The sequence below is a fragment of the Bombina bombina genome, chromosome 6 (genome assembly GCF_027579735.1).
Source record: "Bombina bombina isolate aBomBom1 chromosome 6, aBomBom1.pri, whole genome shotgun sequence".
NCBI classification, from domain to species: domain Eukaryota; kingdom Metazoa; phylum Chordata; class Amphibia; order Anura; family Bombinatoridae; genus Bombina; species Bombina bombina.
Window position 1 is genome coordinate 867,876,189 of NC_069504.1, and position 18,998 is coordinate 867,895,186.

Below are 18,998 nucleotides of genomic sequence, written 5' to 3' on the forward strand. Positions count from 1 at the left end.
GGGTTTGGGCCCCAGGTCAATCCTCTTATGCTTCCTGGTTATTTTCTGTTGCTCAGCACTGTCCTGTTTCCCTGTTGGTGGCCTTTTCTTATACACAGCAGCTGCTGCTGACCTTAGGGGCTTGAATTCAGGGTCTTTGCGGGGGGGGGGGGTGCCTGGGTCAGTTAGGGTTTTACGGGGTGCCGGATTTACACAGCTGTTGTGTTTGCAGGGAATGTGGTATGGGCATGCATAGAAATAAGGATCCCTGTTGAATTTAAAAGTGGGCCCAAGAGGTATTGTGCAAGGGGTGGGGTGGGGGGGTTCGGGACTGCAAGGGCCACAGTGGGAATGTGGTTGGGAGGGCGTGGGGTTTTTAGTTAGTGTTGAGGGGTTCATCATGATGTTCTATTTTTTAGAGGAGGAACCAGTAGTTGGTGTGGGCGTTCATGCTGAGGCTGAAAAAGGTCTGGATCATGATGGGAGCATGACGGCGACTCCATAATCTTGGGGGGCATTTTCAGTGATTTTGAGGAGGAGGACCTGGGTGAAGGCACATCAACAGGAGCTACTGCAGCTGGCCAGGTGGGAGAGTTTGACGCTTTGGCGCAGCTTTTAAATTGTTTGTCCCCGCAATTGCAAAAACATAGAGGGCAGCAGAGTAGGAGGTCTGAAGGGGTTACGGCTGCTGTGTGTAGTGAGCCATGTGGGAGTGGGGCATTTTGTGGGAGACAGATTGTCATGGGATCTTATGTGTCTTTACAGGAGAATAGGGGTCTTCTGGAAAGGGGGCCAAGGGCTGCTGGCACCAGAGCACGGCGATGCAGATCTCGCTCCCCACTACCCAGGAGAAGGGAGGCAGTTTCTTGATTATCGCCTACTTGGGCTCGCTCAGACAGGCCACCTCGCAGCAGGAGCAGGGAACGGAGGCGGCATGGGGACAGCAGGAGGAGGTTGTCTTTGCACAGGAAGCGATCTGCTGAGAGAGAAGAGCATAGAACTGTGGCTAGGCCAGTGGATCCTGTTTCTGAGGGGAGCGCAGGTCACACTTCTGGACCAGTGATGGCGCCTAGCAGAGCAGGTGAGGTGCCTTGTGGGGTGGGGGTGCCTGCGGGTACGAGCAGGAAACCAGGGAATCAGAGTGTGTTGTTGCAAGGTCTGAAAGAGCTCATTGCCAGTTTTGATAGAAGTTCATGATCCCCGGGGGCGGGGATTCAGGGTGCAGCAGGTGACTGGGGCCAAATGGCTGCGGGCGATGTAGTGTCGCAGCCTAGGGTTGTTTGTGAGCAGGGAACGACAGAAGTGGCGGGCGGTGCAGCGAGCGGAGCTTCCACTCCGGGTGCATCCGGCACAGCCGGGGGGCTGAAAGTTACAGAGGAGGCATTTCATTACCCCTACTTGTGCTCCATCGGCCCTTTGGGGCTCCATTTGGCGGCAGATGTCAAGGAGAAAATGGGTGACTCCGGGAATAAGGAAGAGGAGGAGAGGAAAAAAACGCTCTAGAAAATTGCCGAAGACTTTGATCAATTTGTCTCAGCCTTTTTGTAGTGGTTGTCCTTATTTTGTTATTACGATGAGATCTCCTCATCATACCGTACTTACGGGAGGCTGGTATGGTGGCGGTATGAAGAACAGTTTTGTCCACGACTCGCTGTGCGGCCCGAAATGCGTTGGGAGGACAGGTATATGGGCATCTGGTTGGAGAATATGACCCCTTTGCAGTCGGGTCAGTCCTTTCGAGTTAGGGGGCCCCTGCCAGTGGTGGCACAGGTGCCAGTACTGCTGTCTCTGCCTGCAAGGGGTTGTGCTTTCAGTTTAATGAGAGCCAATGCCGCTCGGTGTCTCCTGTAAGTCTAAACATGAATGCTTGGGCTGTGGAGGTTTGCATTCATTCACAAAGTGCTTTAAAAGAGGTAGAACGGGGGGAAGACCAGGAGAAGTGGCTGTTTTGGGCAAAGATGCCAGTGAGTATAAAAAGGATGGTGCCTTGGTTAAGACAGTACGCTAAGGTGAGGAGCAAGGTGGGTGATGCTGAGTTGTTGCTCCTGGGTTTCAGCTTGGGGTTTTGGATCCCCTTTCAGACAGGGGAAGGTTCTCGACTTTCGGGTAATTTTAAATCGGCCAGAGATCATCCCAAGGTTGTTTGGGAAAAATTGGCAAAGGAGGTGGCTTTAGGCTGCATGGTAGGGCCCTTCGCTAGGTTGCCTATGGCCAGCCTGCTGATTTCACCACTTGGGGTAGTGCTAAAAAAAGTCCTGGGGCAATTTCAGATGATCCAACACTTGTCATATCCGAAGAGATCTTCCGTTAATGATGGTATTGACCCAAGATTGTCTGCAGTTTCCTTTGCCTCCTTTGATACAGTGGTGGCTCTGGTTAGAGCAGCTGGGACAGGGGCACTGTTGGCGAAGGTGGATGTTGAGGCTGCCTTCCAACTTTTACCAGTGCATCCAAAATACCATCACTTGTTGGGTTGTTCTTTTGAAGGAGAGTACTTTGTGGACCTCTGCCTCCTGATGGGATGCTTAATCTCCTGCTACCACTTTGAAAAGTTTAGTTGCTTTGTGGAGTGGATTGTGAAGTGGTTGTCGGGTCTAAGATCGATGGTCCATTATTTGGACGATTTTTGTTTGTCGGCCCCTCTCAGTCCGATGTTTGTTCGAAGTTGATGTCATCATTTTTGCAGATTGTGGGCGAATTCGGGATTCCGATTGTTGGTGACAAGTCTGAGGGTCAGGGGACTTTGTTGAGTTATTTTAGGGATACTGATTCACTCTGTGATAATGGAGTGTAGCTTACCGGACCAGTCAAATTCGGGAAGATTTAAGGGTTTGGCTCTTGTTTCTTCAGGAGTACAACGGTAAGTCCATGATTCAGAGGGTTGGTTTGGGTGCTGAGTTGAACTTGTTCATTGATGCTTCGGGGGCTCATGGGTTCAGAGCTTATTTGGATGGAAATTGGTATGCTGACACCTAGCCGGCTGATTGGGTGGCGGGGGAATTGACCAAAAACCTTGTGTTATTAGAGTTGTTTCCTTTGTTGGTATCATTGGAATTGTGGGCATTGATGTTGAGGGACAGGTAGGTTACTTTCCATTCAGACAATATGGGGGTGGTTTTGGCAATCAAAAACTTTTTGGCCTCCTCCCCCCGGTGGTGTTTTTGCTCTGTTTGTTTGTGTTGGAATGCCTGAGATTGAACGTGTGGTTTAGGGCAGTTCATGTCCCTGGTGCATCTAATGACATTGCCGATGCTCTTTCACATTTCCAGTGGGAGTGTTTCTGGGCCTTGGCACCAGAAGCATCAGTGGAAGGGGATTAATGTCCAGCGGGTCTGTGGAAGGAGGCTTTCCCACATTGCTGAGTGTGGTAAGGGCGGCATTAGCCGAGAGTATGTGGAAGGTGTACATCCAGGTATGGGGGGATTGGCAACGGGTCTTGCAAGAGGGGGGTTACTCCTTTTTGAATGGTGATTGGTTTCAGGCATTAGTAGGCTGGATTGCGGTTTAGAGTAGGTTTCAGGGGTCTAAGGCAATGGTGCAGAGATGGTTAGCAGCCCTGGCTTTTTTTGTGTCAGCTTTTGAGTTTGTGGGATATTACCAAATCTTTTGTGGTCAGAATGGCAGGGCGTGGCTTGTGGAAAGGCCGATCTAGAACGGATGGAAGGCGGCCTGTGATATTCACTATACTGCAGAAGGTGGTGGGGGTGTTGCCCACAGGGTGCTTGAATGAGCATGAGGTGTTTTTATTTTGCGCTGCCTTTGTTTTGGTCTTTTTTTGCGGCTTTCCGCATATCAGAGATTGTGGCGCTTAATAAACAGGATAAAAGTGGTATTCCGGTGGGAGATGTTGTGATGGAGGAGTAACAGCTTGTCATCTGGCTCCAGAGGTCCTAGACAGATCAGTCAGGGAGGGGTCATTTAATCCATTTGAAGGTTATTGGGGGGTCCTGCTGCCCGGTCAGGGCAGTCTAAAAATTTTTGCAGTTGAGGCCAGTTGTTGGTGGGCCATTATTAAATCATTCTGACGGTTTGTCATTGTAGAAATTCCAATTTATTTCTGTGTTTCGGAAGGCTTTAGCGATGGTTGGGCTGCCAGCGTTTTAATTTGGCTCACATTCCTTTTGCATTAGGGCAGCTACTGAGGCGAGGATGCTGGGGATGAGTGATGAGAGGATACAGGGAATTGGGAGGTGGTCGTCAGGGAGCTTTAAGTCTTATGTTTGTCAGAATTTAGTTTTATAGTTCTTTATATTGTTGTTTTGTAGGTTCCGTGGACTGTTGGGTTATCGGCACTCATACATCTATTGAGCCCGATGTGCTGCAGCTGTAAGAGATGATGGGTGTTTGCCTACCGAGGAGGTGGTTCTGCGATGGCTTGGTGTTAGGGGCTTGAAATGAGATCAGGTCCCTTTGAAGGTTGTTAAATATTCCAGGCTGTTCCTCCTTCCATGTATTTTAGTGCATCATGCGGGAGGCAATGATTTGGGTTATACTGCACAGAGAAATCTGGTGTCCAGGATAAAGGAGGATTTGGGGAGATTGTGGGCGCTATTTTCTCAGCTATGGGTTGTTTGGAACCTAGGGTTTTCTGAAGGGCGGCATGGGATAGTAAGATGTTGGACACTTCTAGGAGGAAAATTAACAGGGTCTTAAGTAGTTTTGAGAGGGGGGTTTCTATTCGACATGTGGAATTTGAGGGAATCAGGTAGATGATGTTTTTTGAAAGATGGAGTGCACCTGAATGAAGTAGGGTTGCAGTTATTTAATTTTAACCTGAAAGAAGAGGTTTTAAAGGCTTTGGGTGATTGGCAGGGTTTGGCCAGTGGCTGTGCCTGTGGCGGTGTGCTTGCTGTTTGAGAAGTTGCGGAAGCAATGTGGGTACCACCTGTGGGTTCAGGAGGAGAGGTTAGCAATATGTTTACTTGAAAGAGTTTTAAGAGTTATTAAACTTCCTATGGCTGCGGCCTTTATAACCCCAAGTTACAGTGTGTTTGATTTTGTGGGTATGGGAACATAGTGCCTAAGTATGGGGTCATGCATATTAATTTGTGTTTTTTATTTCCATGTTAAAAAAAAACATGTTTAAACTCAATACAATATGTATATTAATATACATTATACAGTAAAATGCATATAATTTAAACATTGTGGGCTAGATTACAAGTGGAACACTACAAATGTAATCAACCATTACAAGTGACTGGTTATTGCTACCGCAAGTTTGCAGTAGCAATTAGCGCTTATAAAATTAACTAGAGGTCAGATCTCTGGTTCATTTTATAAATGTGCCTCAAATGTCCCCAAAATACAGTATAGTGTATTTTATTAAAAAATAAAGATAGCGCCAACATCTTTATTTTTTAATAAAATAAATGCACTAAACAATATTTTGAGTAGGGAGTGCCTTTACATTGCGTTCTATGGGAACTGTGTGTTCTCTGTAAATATATATGTATATGCTTATATACTGTACATATATATTTATGTGTTTATATGTGTATATACACATATTAACACATAAATCTATATGTATATAATCATATACATATATATTTAAATTTGCTACCATCACTGCGCTACTTACCCCCTTCGCTGCAATTAGGTTTTGATGTCGTCCCTGACGGCATTAGAATGAGGCTCCCATAGGAGACTATGGAAACGCACTCTTGTGAGCATAATGCTTCCCAGCACATTTGCATTGCTGACAACTTGTAATACCAGCGCATGAAAGCAATATTTAGTGCCCCCCTTATATCTGGCCCTATATATATGTGTATCAACATAGCTCCTAGAGTTATAATAGGGAAGGTTTTGTGTCTTTATTAGTCAGGTATAGTGAAGACATGATGTAGATGTAGGCGTTCTGTGGGAGTTAGCTTGGCATTCCAGGGGAGTAACCTGCATTTTAATTGGGTTACCAGTAGTGCAATATATTCCAATCAAGTACAAGTTACAAGTTTCAGCCATGTTTGTCTCGCCACATTTTCCATGGCTAGACTTTCCAGTGTGAGGCAGGTAGTGTAGGTATAGTTACAGTTAGCTTACACAGGCATTATTTGAAGGCCAACGAGGTCAGAAAAGTAGTTTCTCAGTGGTCTGTCGATGCTTTGAATATCGCGGCCTAATTCATGTAAAAAAAGTAATTTCGGCTTCAGGTCCCTTTAAATTGAAATAAATATTGTGGTAAAAAAGCACTTGGCCAAATTGTGCATCCACTTGCCTGTGACTCACATAAAGTATGAAGCAATCGCTGGCTGCATATGCTTCTAACGTTGGCACCAAAGGTGTGCAAACATTCTTAATGTCAAAATATAAAAAAGAGAAGTTGTTTTGAAGCAATGTAAATTGATTGTATAGCAGCTCATGTGGTTTTTATTTTGCTTCCGCTTAGGTATTAAAAAGTTATTTGTGTCAAGCTTCTTGATATTGTCACTGGTGTCTCTGATACCTTTATGGAAGACAGTTATAAACAGTTAAAGGAATGTCACATAATAAATTGTAAATGAGATAAATTTCATTTGTGTGGATGGCAGGCTTCAGGCATCATCAACATTATATACACATTACATATACATAGATAACACATAGAGCATAAAAAAAACACCAAAAAAAACAAACAAACAAACAAAAAAAAATGCTTAAATATAAGTTACTTAATAGAATATCTAATTGGATAAAGCATGATTTAACTAATGTATTATTATTAATAAAAAAATTAAGAAAATATATCTTTAATTTGAATGTTTAAAATATCTAAGCACCACGACTAGCGCTGTAACACATTTGTCACAAAATATGCCTGTGCAATGGAATGTGTAATGTCACATATGCCTTGGATTTAACCTGGGATTCCTGTAGCCCTGTTTCTGCACCACCAGAGGTATAGCTTGTGCTGATGCTTCAGGAGACCTGTTGCCTGCACTGGTTGTGCTCTTTAGCTCCACCTGCCTGCAAGCTGCTGGCAGTTACCTTGCCAGCACTGCTATAAAAGACAGCCTCACTGACCACTCCCTGCCCTGACATTGTGGTTCTACCAGTCTGTCAGTGCCTCTGACCTTGTCTGGTTTCCTGTTTGATTTTTTCCTCTGGTTCCTGAATTCTGCTTGCCTCCTGACTACCCTTTGGATCTCCCTTAAATTTGATGTAAGAGTAGACTGCTTCCCTGTTTTCTAAACTTGGCCTTATATCCTGAATATTCTATGGGATTCTCCCTGGATTTGGTCACTATTCTGACTGCTCTCCACTATCTGACCCTCGACTTGACTCCTGGCTATTCTCTCCGTACTAGCCTGTCTCTTGCTCCCTGTGGCATCATCCAGCTTTTCTGGCATCCTGTTTCTGTAACCTAGTCCTGTAGAGAATGCCTGTCAAGCTCTGATATCCTGTTTCAGTGCCTAGCCCTACAGTGGGTGCTTGCCAAATTCCTGTATCCAGTGCATGTAACCAAGCACTGCAAAGGATATCTGCCAAGTACCAGTCACCCGCTTCTGCATCCAAACTCTGGCAATGGTCTCTGCCAAGTTCCAGTATCCATTACCTGTGCCAAGCTCTGCAGAGGCTTTCTGTCATGTACCTGTCTCCAGCTACTGTGTCCAAGCTCTGCAGAGGGTCTCTGCCAAGTTCCTGTATCCAGTACCTGTACCAGCTCCACAAAGGGTATCTGCCAAGTGCCAGTCCCTGTTACTGCACCCAAACTCTAAAAAGGATATCTGCCAAGTGCCATTATCTCTGTCAAGTTCTTGTGTCCAACTCCTGAGCTCAGGCCCTGCAGTGGGACCTGCCAAGCATCTTTACCCTGCTCCTATCTTCGGCCTCAAGTGGGCATTCCAGTATTTGGCCTTAAGTGGACATTCAAGACTTCTGCCTCAAGTTGGCATTCCAGTATTCTACCTCAAGTGAGCATTTCAGTCTTCTGCCTCAAGTGGGCATTCCAGTCTTCTGCCTCAAGTGGGCATTCCTGTCTGCTGCCTCAAGTGTGCATTCCTGTCTTTAACCTCAAATGGTCACTTCAGTCTCAGCCTTAGAGTGGGTATTCCAGTTCCTGGCCCTATCATAGGCATTTCCTCCAAATCCAGATCTGGAACAGGCTCACCTGTTCACCTATCCTGCTTCCAGTATCTGAGTCTTCAGTGTCCTGTACAATAAACTTATGACTGTCTGTTTCTTCAGCTATGCCTAAAAGGGGTATTTCCATTAAAAAGTCGATCTCACTGGCTCCTTTTAGTGCACAAGATAACCTTAAGTCTGACACCTCCACACATGAACTTAAAACCCCTGAACCTGCTCTGCCGAGCATGACAGCAGCATTGCTAGCATCTTTTGTAGTCAAACTAAGTTAGTTTGTGGAGATAAAAAGTACAGTATATGGTCATATACAATTGATTCTAGATCTAGTAATACAAGACTTAGCCTTGGAACAGGAATATTTATTTTAAGACATGAGGACTTCATCATAATACCTAATTTCTGTAAAATAAAACATTGAATAACACATAATAATTGATTGATCAATTAATTAATATGCAGACATTTAAAAAAATGTATTGCTTTATGTGTATTTTCTGCACTTAGTGTAATGCAATGATATATTTGGATCATTAATACTATTTGTTTAATTAAATATATATGTATACGTAAAGAAATGCAATGCTGATTTAATCATTGAATATGTGTATCAAGTGATGACGATTTATGGTAATGATAAGTGAAACTAACAATTGTCTCTTCTTACAATATGCAATGCATTCATTTGATAGTATATGTGATTATTGAAAAAAAATCTTATACAAGGTAAAAAATTAACATTTCCTTATTTAAAAGTGAGCACAAGAAGCAATATTCCACCATACCTAATATAAAGTTACATGAACAATTATACCATGTGCAGTGTAGTCATATAATCTATTGTTTTGTTAAACCAGTGTTTTTCAACCAGTGTGCCGTGGCACACTAGTGTGCCGTGAGAGATCCTCAGGTGTGCCACGGCAGACTGACAACAGTGTGACATATTTTTTTAAACTTTTCTTGTTTTTTACTCCCAGTGCAGGGGTAGTTTGTAGGAGGCATGGCATAACAGCACAATACATACAGTATGTGTGTGTTTGTGTGTATGTGTATATATATGCTGTATTAGGTTACAATGTGTGATTTTTTAAAAATTTTGGGATGGTGGTGTGCCACAGGATTTTTTAATGTAAAAAAGTGTGCCACGGCAAAAAAAAGGTTAAAAATCACTGTGTTAAACAACCATGTTCCATTGTACCTTAAATGAGGCTTATTTATACTTTCACTATGTAACTTGCATTAATATAATGCTCATCTATAATTTAAATATAGTTTACAATGATTGTATATGCAATTCTATTAATTATAAACGGGTAGATTACGAGTTTTGCGGTGAGCTGAAAAAGCAGCGTTAACAGGTCCTAACACTGCTTTTTCACTACCGCTGCTATTACGAGTCTTGCAGGTTTAGGGGTCCCGCACACTTTTTTGGCCTTACAGCAAACCGACTTACGTAAACTTTGTAAACCCTTTTTTCTATGGGACTTCCATAGCGCTGGTATCACGAGTCTGTCCTGGGAGGCCAAAAAGTGAGCGGTACACCCTATCCCGTCAAGATTCCTAACGCATTTTAAAGTCAGTAGTTAAGAGTTTTATGGTACAACGCTGTAGCATAAAATTCATAACTAAAGTGCTAAAAAGTAACCTAACACCCATAAACTACCTATTAACCCCTAAACCAAGGCCCTCCCGCATCGCAAACACTATAATAAAATTTTTAACCCCTAATCTGCCGCTCCGGACATCGCCGCCACTATAATAAACATAACCCCTAAACTCCTGCCTTGCAAACACTAGTTAAATATTATTAACCCCTAATCTGCCACCCCTAACATCACCGCTACCTACATTATATATATTAACCCCCAATCTTCCGCCCACAACGTTGTCGCAACTATATTAAAGGGACAGTCTACACCAGAATTTTTATTGTTTTAAAAGATAGATAATCCCTTTATTACCCATTCCCCAGTTTTGCATAACCCTCACAGTTATATTAATATACTTTTAACCTCTGTGATTATCTTGTATCTAAGCCTCTGCAAACTGCCCCTTTTTCAGTTCTTTTGACAGACTTGCAGTCTAGCCAATCAGTGCCTGCTCCCAGATTACTTCACGTGCACGAGCACAGTGTTATCTATATGAAATATGTGAACTAACACCCTCTAGTGGTGAAAAACTGTTAAAATGCAATCTGAAAGAGGTGGGCTTTAAGGTCTAAGAAATTAGCATATGAACCTCCTAGGTTAAGCTTTCAACTAAGAATACCAAGAGAACAAAGCAAAATTGGTGATAAAAGTAAATTGGAAAATTGTTTAAAATTACATGCTCTATCTGAATCATGAAAGTTTATTTTGGCCTAGACTGCCCCTTTAAATGTATTAACCCCTAAACCTAAATCTAACCCTAACCCTAACACCCCCTAATTGAAATATAATTTAAATAAATCTAAATAAAATTACTATTATTAACTACATTATTCCTATTTAAAACGAAATACTTACCTATAAAATAAACCCTAAGCTAGCTACAATATAACTAATAGTTACATTGTAGCTATCTTAGGGTTTATTTTTATTTTACCGGCAAGTTTGTATTTATTTTAACTAGGTAGAATAGTTATTAAATAGTTATTAACTATTTACTAACTACCTAGCTAAAATAAATACAAATTTACCTGTAAAATAAAACCTAACCTATGTTACACTAACACCTAACACTACACTACAATTAAATACATTCCCTACATTAAATACAATTAAATACATTAAAATAAATTAGCTAAATTAAAAAAAAAAAAACACTAAATTACAGAAAATAAAAAACAAATTACAGATCTTTAAACTAATTTCACCTAATCTAACAGCCCTCTCAAAATAAAAAAGCCCACCCAAAGTAAAAAAAAACCCTAGCCTACAATAAACTACCAATAGCCCTTAAAAGGGCCTTTTGCGGGGCATTGCTCCAAATAAATCAGCTCTTTTTCCTGTAAAAAAAAATACAACCAACCCCCCCAACAGTAAAACCCACCACCCACACAACCAACCCCCCAAATAAAATACTAACTAAAAAAACCTAAGCTCCCCATTGCCCTGAAAATTGCATTTGGATGGGCATTGCCCTTAAAAGGGCATTTAGCTCTTTTGCAGGCCCAAAGCCCTAACCTAAAAAATAAACTCACCCAATACATCCTTAAAAAATCCTAACACTAACCCCCGAAGAATCACTTTCCCGGGAGAAGTCTTCATCCAAGCGGCAAGATGTCCTCAATGAAGCCAGCAGAAGTGGTCCTCCAGACGAGCAGAAGTGGTCCTCCAGAGGGGCAGAAGTCTTCATCCATATGGCATCTTCTATTTTCATCCTTCCGGCGCGGAGCGGGTCCATCTTCAAGACATCCGACGCGGAGCATCCTCTTCAAACTACGGCTTCTTCGTAATGAATATCTCTTTAAGTGACGTCATCCAAGATGGCGTCCCTTAGATTCCGATTGGCTGATAGAACTCTATCAGTCTATTGCAAATAAGGTAGAATTTTTTTTATTGGCTGATACAATCAGCCAATAGGATTGAGCTGGCATTCTATTGGCTGTTCCAATCAGCCAATAGAATGCAAGCTCAATCCTATTGGCTGATTGAATCAGCCAATAGGATTGAAGTTCAATCCTATTGGCTGATTGGATCAGCCAATAGGATTTTTTCTACCTCAATTTCGATTAGCTGATAGAATTCTATAAGCCAATTGGAATTTAAGGGACACCATCTTGGATGACGTCACTTAAAGAGATATTCATTACGAAGAAGCCGTCGTTTGAAGAGGATGGTCCGTGTCGGATGTCTTGAAGATGGACCCGCTCCGCGCCGGAAGGATGAAGATAGAAGATGCCATCTGGATGAAGACTTCTGCCCGTCTGGAGGACCACTTCTGCCGGCTTCGTTGAGGACATCTTGCCGATTGGATAAAGACTTCTCAAGGTAAGTGAATCTCCAGGGGTTAGTGTTAGGATTTTTTTAAAGGTGTATTGGGTGGGTTTATTTTTTAGGTTAGGGCTTTAGGCCTGCAAAAGAGCTAAATGCCCTTTTAAGGGCAATGCCCATCCAAATGCCCTTTTCAGGGCAATGGGGAGCTTAGGTTTTTTTAGTAAGTATTTTATTTGAGGGGTTGGTTGTGTGGGTGGTGGGTTTTTCTGTTGGGGGGGTTGTTTGTATTTTTTTTTTACAGGTAAAAGAGCTGATTTCTTTGAGGAAATGCCCAGCAAAAGGCCCTTTTAAGCGCTATTGATAGTTTAGTTTAGGCTAGGTTTTTTTTTTATTTTGGGGGGCTTTTTTATTTTGATAGGGCTATTAGATTAGGTGTAATTAGTTTAAATATCTGTAATTTGTTTTTTATTTTCTGTAATTTAGTGTTTGTTTGTTTTTGTGATTTAGCTAATTTAATTTAATTTATTTAATTGTATTTAATGTAGGTAATTTATTTAATTGTAGTGTAGTGTTAGGTGTTATTGTAACTTAGGTTAGGTTTTATTTTACAGGTAAATTTGTCTTTATTTTAGCTAGGTAGTTATTAAATAGTTAATAACTATTTAGTAACTATTCTACCTAGTTAAAATAAATACAAACTTTCCTGTAAAATAAAAATAAACCCTAGGCTAGATACAATGTAACTATTATCTAACTTAGGGTTTATTTTATAGGTAAGTATTTAGTTTTAAATAGGACTAATTTAGTTAATTATAGTAATTTTATTTAGATTTATTTAAATTATATTTAAGTTAGGGGGTGTTAGGGTTAGGGTTAGACTTAGATTTAGGGGTTAATACATTTAATATAGTGGCGGCGACGTTGGGGGCGGCAGATTAGGGGTTAACAAATGTAGGTAGGTTGCAGCGACATTGGGGGAGGGAGAGTAGGGGTTAATAAATATAATGTAGGTGTCGGCAATGTTGGGGCAGCAGATTAGGGGTTAATAAGAATAATGTAGGTGTTGGCGATGTTGGGGGCAGATTAGGGGTTAATAAGTGTAAGATTAGGGGTGTTTAGACTCTGGGTTCATGTTAGGTGTAAACATAAAATGTGTTTCCCCATAGGAATCAATGACGCTGCTTTTTTGCAGGTGTTAGACTTTTTCTCAGCCGGCTCTCCCCATTGATGTCTATGGGGAAATTGTGCACAAGGACGTACGAACAGCTCACCGCTGACTTAAGCAGCGCTAGTATTGGAGTGTAGTGTGGAGCAAAATTTTGCTCTACGCTCACTTCTTGCCTTTTAACGCCGGTTTGTAAAAACTTTTAATACCAGTGCTGCAGGTAAGTGAGCGGTGAGAAAAAACTGCTTGTTAGCACCGCATAGCTCCTAACGCAAAACTTGTAATCTCGTCGAAAGTCTTGTCATATAATGTAACATAAGAAGTGTTACTATGATGTAATAGAATTGAATGTGATGATACAACATCAACTTCTAAAAAGATATATATAAATATATATATATATATATATAATAAGTCCAGTATGAATGGCACACACTAACATAAGCAGCTCCCTGGAGCACTGCCAGTAAGTAATGTAGAATTCCAAAAAGTATCCCAGAGCCGGCCGGAATCCCAAGGACACAGAGCAGGCATACACAGGTAGATGGTAAATACAAAGGGGGATATTTATCAAGCTGTCAACCGCAAATACGCTGGAATTCCGCAGCGTAATTGTGGCGAGCCTGATTCGACCCATTTATCAAAGCCTACAGACCGGCAAAAGTTGAAATTTGTGGCGTAACATACGATCCGACAGTCTCAATCCGACACAGATCGATGCTTACGTCATTACAGATGTTCCAAATTCAAATTCGGCACTATCTGCCAACTTTTGCAAGTTATCAAATTTCTAACCAGTATGCTCGCCACTATTCCAGCCCAGCGTACCTGGTTTACAATCTGCTACCCTGGAGGCCGCGGATGCCATAGGAATCAATGGGAGTCTGAAAGCAGCGAAAGCTTATGTTCGATGCTGCCAGATATCCCATTGATTTCTGTGGCATAAAACAAATTACGTTTACACATAACACCCTAACATAAGCCCCGAGTCTAAACACCCCTAATCTGCCGCCCCGACATCGCCGCAACAAAATAAAGTTGTTAACCCCTATTCCACTGCTCCCGGACCCCACCACAACTAAATAAAAGTATTAACCCCTATCCCACCGCCCCCCGGACCCCTCCGCCACTAAATAAATCCCACAAATCTACCACTTACTAGGGCATTCAGCTCTTTTACTGCCCAAAGTCCCTAACCTAAAATTAAAACCCACCCAATAAACCCTTAAAAAAAAACTAACACTAACCACCGATGATCCACTTACAGTTCTCAAGCGGCAGAAGTCATCAGCGAAGTCGGCAGAAGTCTTCATCCAAGCGGGCCGAATTCTTCATCCAGACAGCATCTTCTATCTTCATCCATCCGGCACGGAGCGACTCCATCTTCAAGACATCCGGCGTGGAGCATCCTCTTCTTCCGATGGTCAATGACGAATGAAGTTTCCCTTTAAGGTACGTCATCCAAGATGGCGTCCCTTACATTCCGATTGGCTGATAGAATTCTATCAGCCAATAGGAATTAAAGGTGAAAAAATCAGCCAATAGGATTGAGCTCGCATTCTATTGGCTGATTGAATCAGCCAATAGGATGAAAGCTCAATCCTATTGGCTGATTGCAACAGCCAATAGGATTTTTTCACCTTTAATTCCTATTGGCTGATAGAATTCTATCAGCCAATCGGAATGTAAGGGATGCCATCTTGGATGATGTACCTTAAAGGGAAACTTCATTCATCGTTGACCATCGGAAGAACAGGATGCTCCACTCCGGATGTCTTGAAGATGGAGCCGCTCCGCGCTGGATGGATGAAGATAGAAGATGCCATCTGGATGAAGACTTCGACCCGCTTGGATGAAGACTTCTGCCGGCTTCGCTGAGTACTTCTGTCGCTTGGATGAGGATGGATGTTTGGTCTTCAAAAACTGTAAGTGGATCATCGGTGGTTAGTGTTAGGTTTTTTTAAGGGTTTATTGTGTGGGTTTTAATTTTAGGTTAGGGACTTTAGGCAGTAAAAGAGCTGAATGCCCTTTTAAGGGCAATGCCCATACAAATGCCCTTTTTAGGGCAATGGGGAGCTTACGTTTTTTAGGTAGGATTTTATTTGGGGGTGTTGGTTGTGTGGGTGGTGGGTTTTACTGTTGGGGGGTTGTTTGTATTTTTAATTTACAGGTAAAAGAGCTGATTTCTTTGGGGCAATGCCCTGCAAAAGGCCCTTTTAAGGGCCATTGGTAGTTTAGTGTAGGCTAGGTTTTTTTTTGGGGGGGGGGTCTTTTTTATTTTTATAGGGCTCTTAGATAAGGTGTAATTCTTTTTTATTTTTTATACTGCGGTTTTTTATTTTTTGTAACTTAGTGTTTTTTATTTTTTGTAACTTAGTGTTTTTTATTTTTTGTAACTTAGTGTTTTTTTATTTTTGTAACTTAGTTGTTATTTTTTTGTAATTTAGTAATTTTTAATAGTAGATTTAAATAATTTGAGTAGGGTTAGGTTTTTTAAATATGTAATATAGTTAATTTAATTGGTAGTTTAATGTAATTTTAGTATAATAGTTAGGGTAGGTTAATTAATAGTTTAATATAGTTTAATGTAATTGTAGTATAATAGTTAGGGTAGGTTAATTAATAGTTTAATATAGTTTATTTTAATTCTAAAGGTAAGTTTAAATTTATTATAAGATAGGGATGAGTTAATATTTAATGTAAAATTAGCAGCTTTTTAGGTTTAGGGGTTAATAGCTTAATTTAGTTTATGGTGATGTGGGAGGCTGGCAGTTTAGGGGTTAATAGGTTTAGTAAGTGGTAGTGATGTGGGAGGCCAGGGGTTTAGGGGTATATTACATTTATTTAATTGCGGTGGGCTCCGGGAGCGGCGGGATAGGGGTTAATAACTTTATTAGAGTTGCGGTGGGCTCCCAGAGCGGTGGGATAGAGGTTAATAACTTTATTAGAGTTGCGGTGGGCTCTGGGAGTGTCGGGATAGGGGTTAAACATTTTAGTATAGTGGCGGTGTTTAGTGACAGAGTATAAATAAAGTTGGGAAAAAGCCAAATAGCAGCGAGATCGATGACTGTTAGTTAACAACAGTCCGCTGCTCATCTCCCCGTACTTGGTGCGCATTTTTTTGACAGCTTTTTTTATAAATATGGAGAGCGTATTCAGGTCTGCGGCCGCGATGTTAGGTGACCGTATTGGTGCCGTCGAATGCAGCATAGTTGACGGCTTGATAATTCGGCCTCAGTGCCTTTAATTCAAAAGGTAATACGAGTTGGCCTGTTGACAAAAGTTTTAGCTCGCACAGGAGCTTTCCTCAGTGTCTTCTTGGACCTCCACTCCTGTGCGAGCTGAAACGTTTGGTAACAGGCTAACTCGTATTACCTTTTGGATTAATGGCTTTGTATTTACCATCTACCTGTGTATGCCTGCTCTGTGTCCTGGGGATTCTGGCCGGCTCTGGGATACTTTTTGGAACTCTCTCTCTCTCTCTCTCTCTCTCTCTCTGTATGTATATATATATATATATATATATATATATATATATATATATATATATATATACACTCACCGGCCACTTTATTAGGTACACCTGTTCAATTGCTTGGTAACACAAATTGCTAATCAGCCAATAACATGGCAGCAACTCAATATATTTAGGCATCTAAAGATGGTGAAGACGACTTGCTGAAGTTCAAACCGAGCATCAGAATGGGGAAGAAAGGGGATTTAAGTGACTTTGAACATGGCATGGTTGTTAGTGCCAGACGGGCTGATCTGAGTATTTCAAAAACTGATGATCTACTGGGATTTTCATGCACAACCATCTCTAGGGTTTACAGAGAATCATCTGAAAAAGAGAAAATATCCAGTGAGCAGCAGTTGTGTGGACAAAAATGCCCTGTTGATTTTAGCGGTCAGAGGAGAATGGGCTGACTGATTCAATATGATAGAAAGGCAACAGTAACTCAAATAACAACTCGTTACAACCAAGGTATGCAGAATACTATCTCTGAATGCACAACACACCAAACCTTAAAGCAGATGGGCTACAGCAGTAGAAGACCACACCGGGTGCCACTCCTGTCAGCTAAGAACAGGAAACTGAGGCTACAATTTGCACAGGCTCACCAAAATTGGACCATAGAAGATTGGAAAAACATTGCCTGGTCTGATGAGTCTCGATTTCAGCTGCGACATTTAGATGATAGGGTCAGAATTTGGCCTAAACAACATGAAAGCATGGATCCATCCTGCCTTGCATCAACGGTTCATGATGGTGATGGTGGTGTAATGGTGTGGGGGGGGATCTTTTCTTGGCACACTTTGGGCCCCTTACTACCAATTGAGCATTGTTTAAAACACCATGGTCTACCTGAGTTATGTTGCTGAACATGTCCATCCCTTTATGACTACAGTCTACCCATCATCTAATGGCAACTTCCTGCAGGATAATGCACCATGTAACAAAGCTCAAATCATCTCAAACTGTTTTCTTGAACATGACAATGAGTTCAATGTACACCAATGGCCTTCACAGTCACCAGATCTCAATCCAATAGACCACCTTTGGGATGTGGTAGAACGGGAGATTTGCATCATGGATGTGCAGCTGACAAATCTGCAGCAACTGCATGATGCTATCATTTTAATATGGACCAAAAAGTCTGAGGAATGTTTCCAACACCTTGTTGAATCTATGCCACAAAGAATTAAGGCAGCTCTGAAGACAAAAGGGGGTCCAACCTGGTACTAGCAAGGTGTACCTAATAAAGTGGCCGGTGAGTGTATATACAGTGTATATACAGTGTGTATATATATATATATATATATATATATATATATATATATATATATATATATATATATATTATATATATTCTAGTTTTGAGATCCAAGCACTCACTGTAGGTTGTGTTGCCTGGGTGCACTCTATGGTAGATAGGTAGAAACTTTCATGAAGAGAAGAGGCACTCACAGGACATACAAAATGTATTAATAGTTCATCAATTCAGTCAGTCAACGTTTTGGTCCTCGCAGGGACCTTTATCAAGACTGTTTCTCAGTATGAGGGTGAATAATGTACTCACCGCTGAGTACATTATTCACCCTCATACTGAGAAACAGTCTTGATAAAGGTCCCTGCGAGGACCGAAATGTTGACTGACTGAATTGATGAACTATTAAAATACATTTTGTATTAATTAAGTCCTGTGAGTGCCTCTTTTCTTCATGAAAGTTTCTATATATATTTATATATATATATATATATATATATATATACATATACATTGTATATATAACACATCTTTGTGATACATGTAGGCTTTTAGACATGTTAGTAGTAAGAAAGTAACAACCATAGCTTCATGATTACATTTAATTGTACAATGCTAACTTATATACGGCTAGATTATGAGTTGTGCGTTATGCTTAAAAAGCAGCGTTGTCTGGTCCCAACGCTGCTTTTTAACGCCCGCAGGTATTACGAGTCTTGCAGGTACAGGTGTACCGCTCAATTTTTTGGCCAGACTCAGAAATACTGCAAATCCACTTACGTCAATTGCGTATCCTATTTTTTCAATGGGACTTGCATAGCGCCGGTATTACGAGTCTGACAAAAAGTGAGAGGTAGACCCTCTCCTGTCAAGACTAGTACCGCATGTTAAAGTCAGTAGTTAAGAGTTTTACACTACAACGCCGTAGCATAAAACTCTTAACTAAAGTGCTAAAAAGTACACTAACACCCATAAACTACCTATTAACCCCTAAACCGAGGCCCTCCCACATCGCAAACACTAAAATAAAAATTTTAACCCCTAATCTGCCGAACCGGACATCGCCGCCATTATAATAAATATATTAACCCCTAAACCGCCGCA

General features: G+C 41.4%; 1 protein-coding gene across 1 annotated transcript in view; it reads left to right on the forward strand.

Annotated features, from left to right (window-relative positions):
• The first annotated feature begins 251 nt into the window (after positions 1-251).
• LOC128663814 (vitelline membrane outer layer protein 1 homolog) overlaps positions 252-18,998 on the forward strand; it is a 52,462-nt gene continuing 33,715 nt past the window's right edge. Inside the window, exons 1-2 of the mRNA XM_053718336.1 lie at positions 252-564; positions 745-1,060. Coding sequence (XP_053574311.1) covers positions 1,042-1,060 — 19 coding nt within the window. The 5' untranslated portion in view covers positions 252-564; positions 745-1,041. The remainder of the gene's footprint in view (positions 565-744; positions 1,061-18,998) is intronic.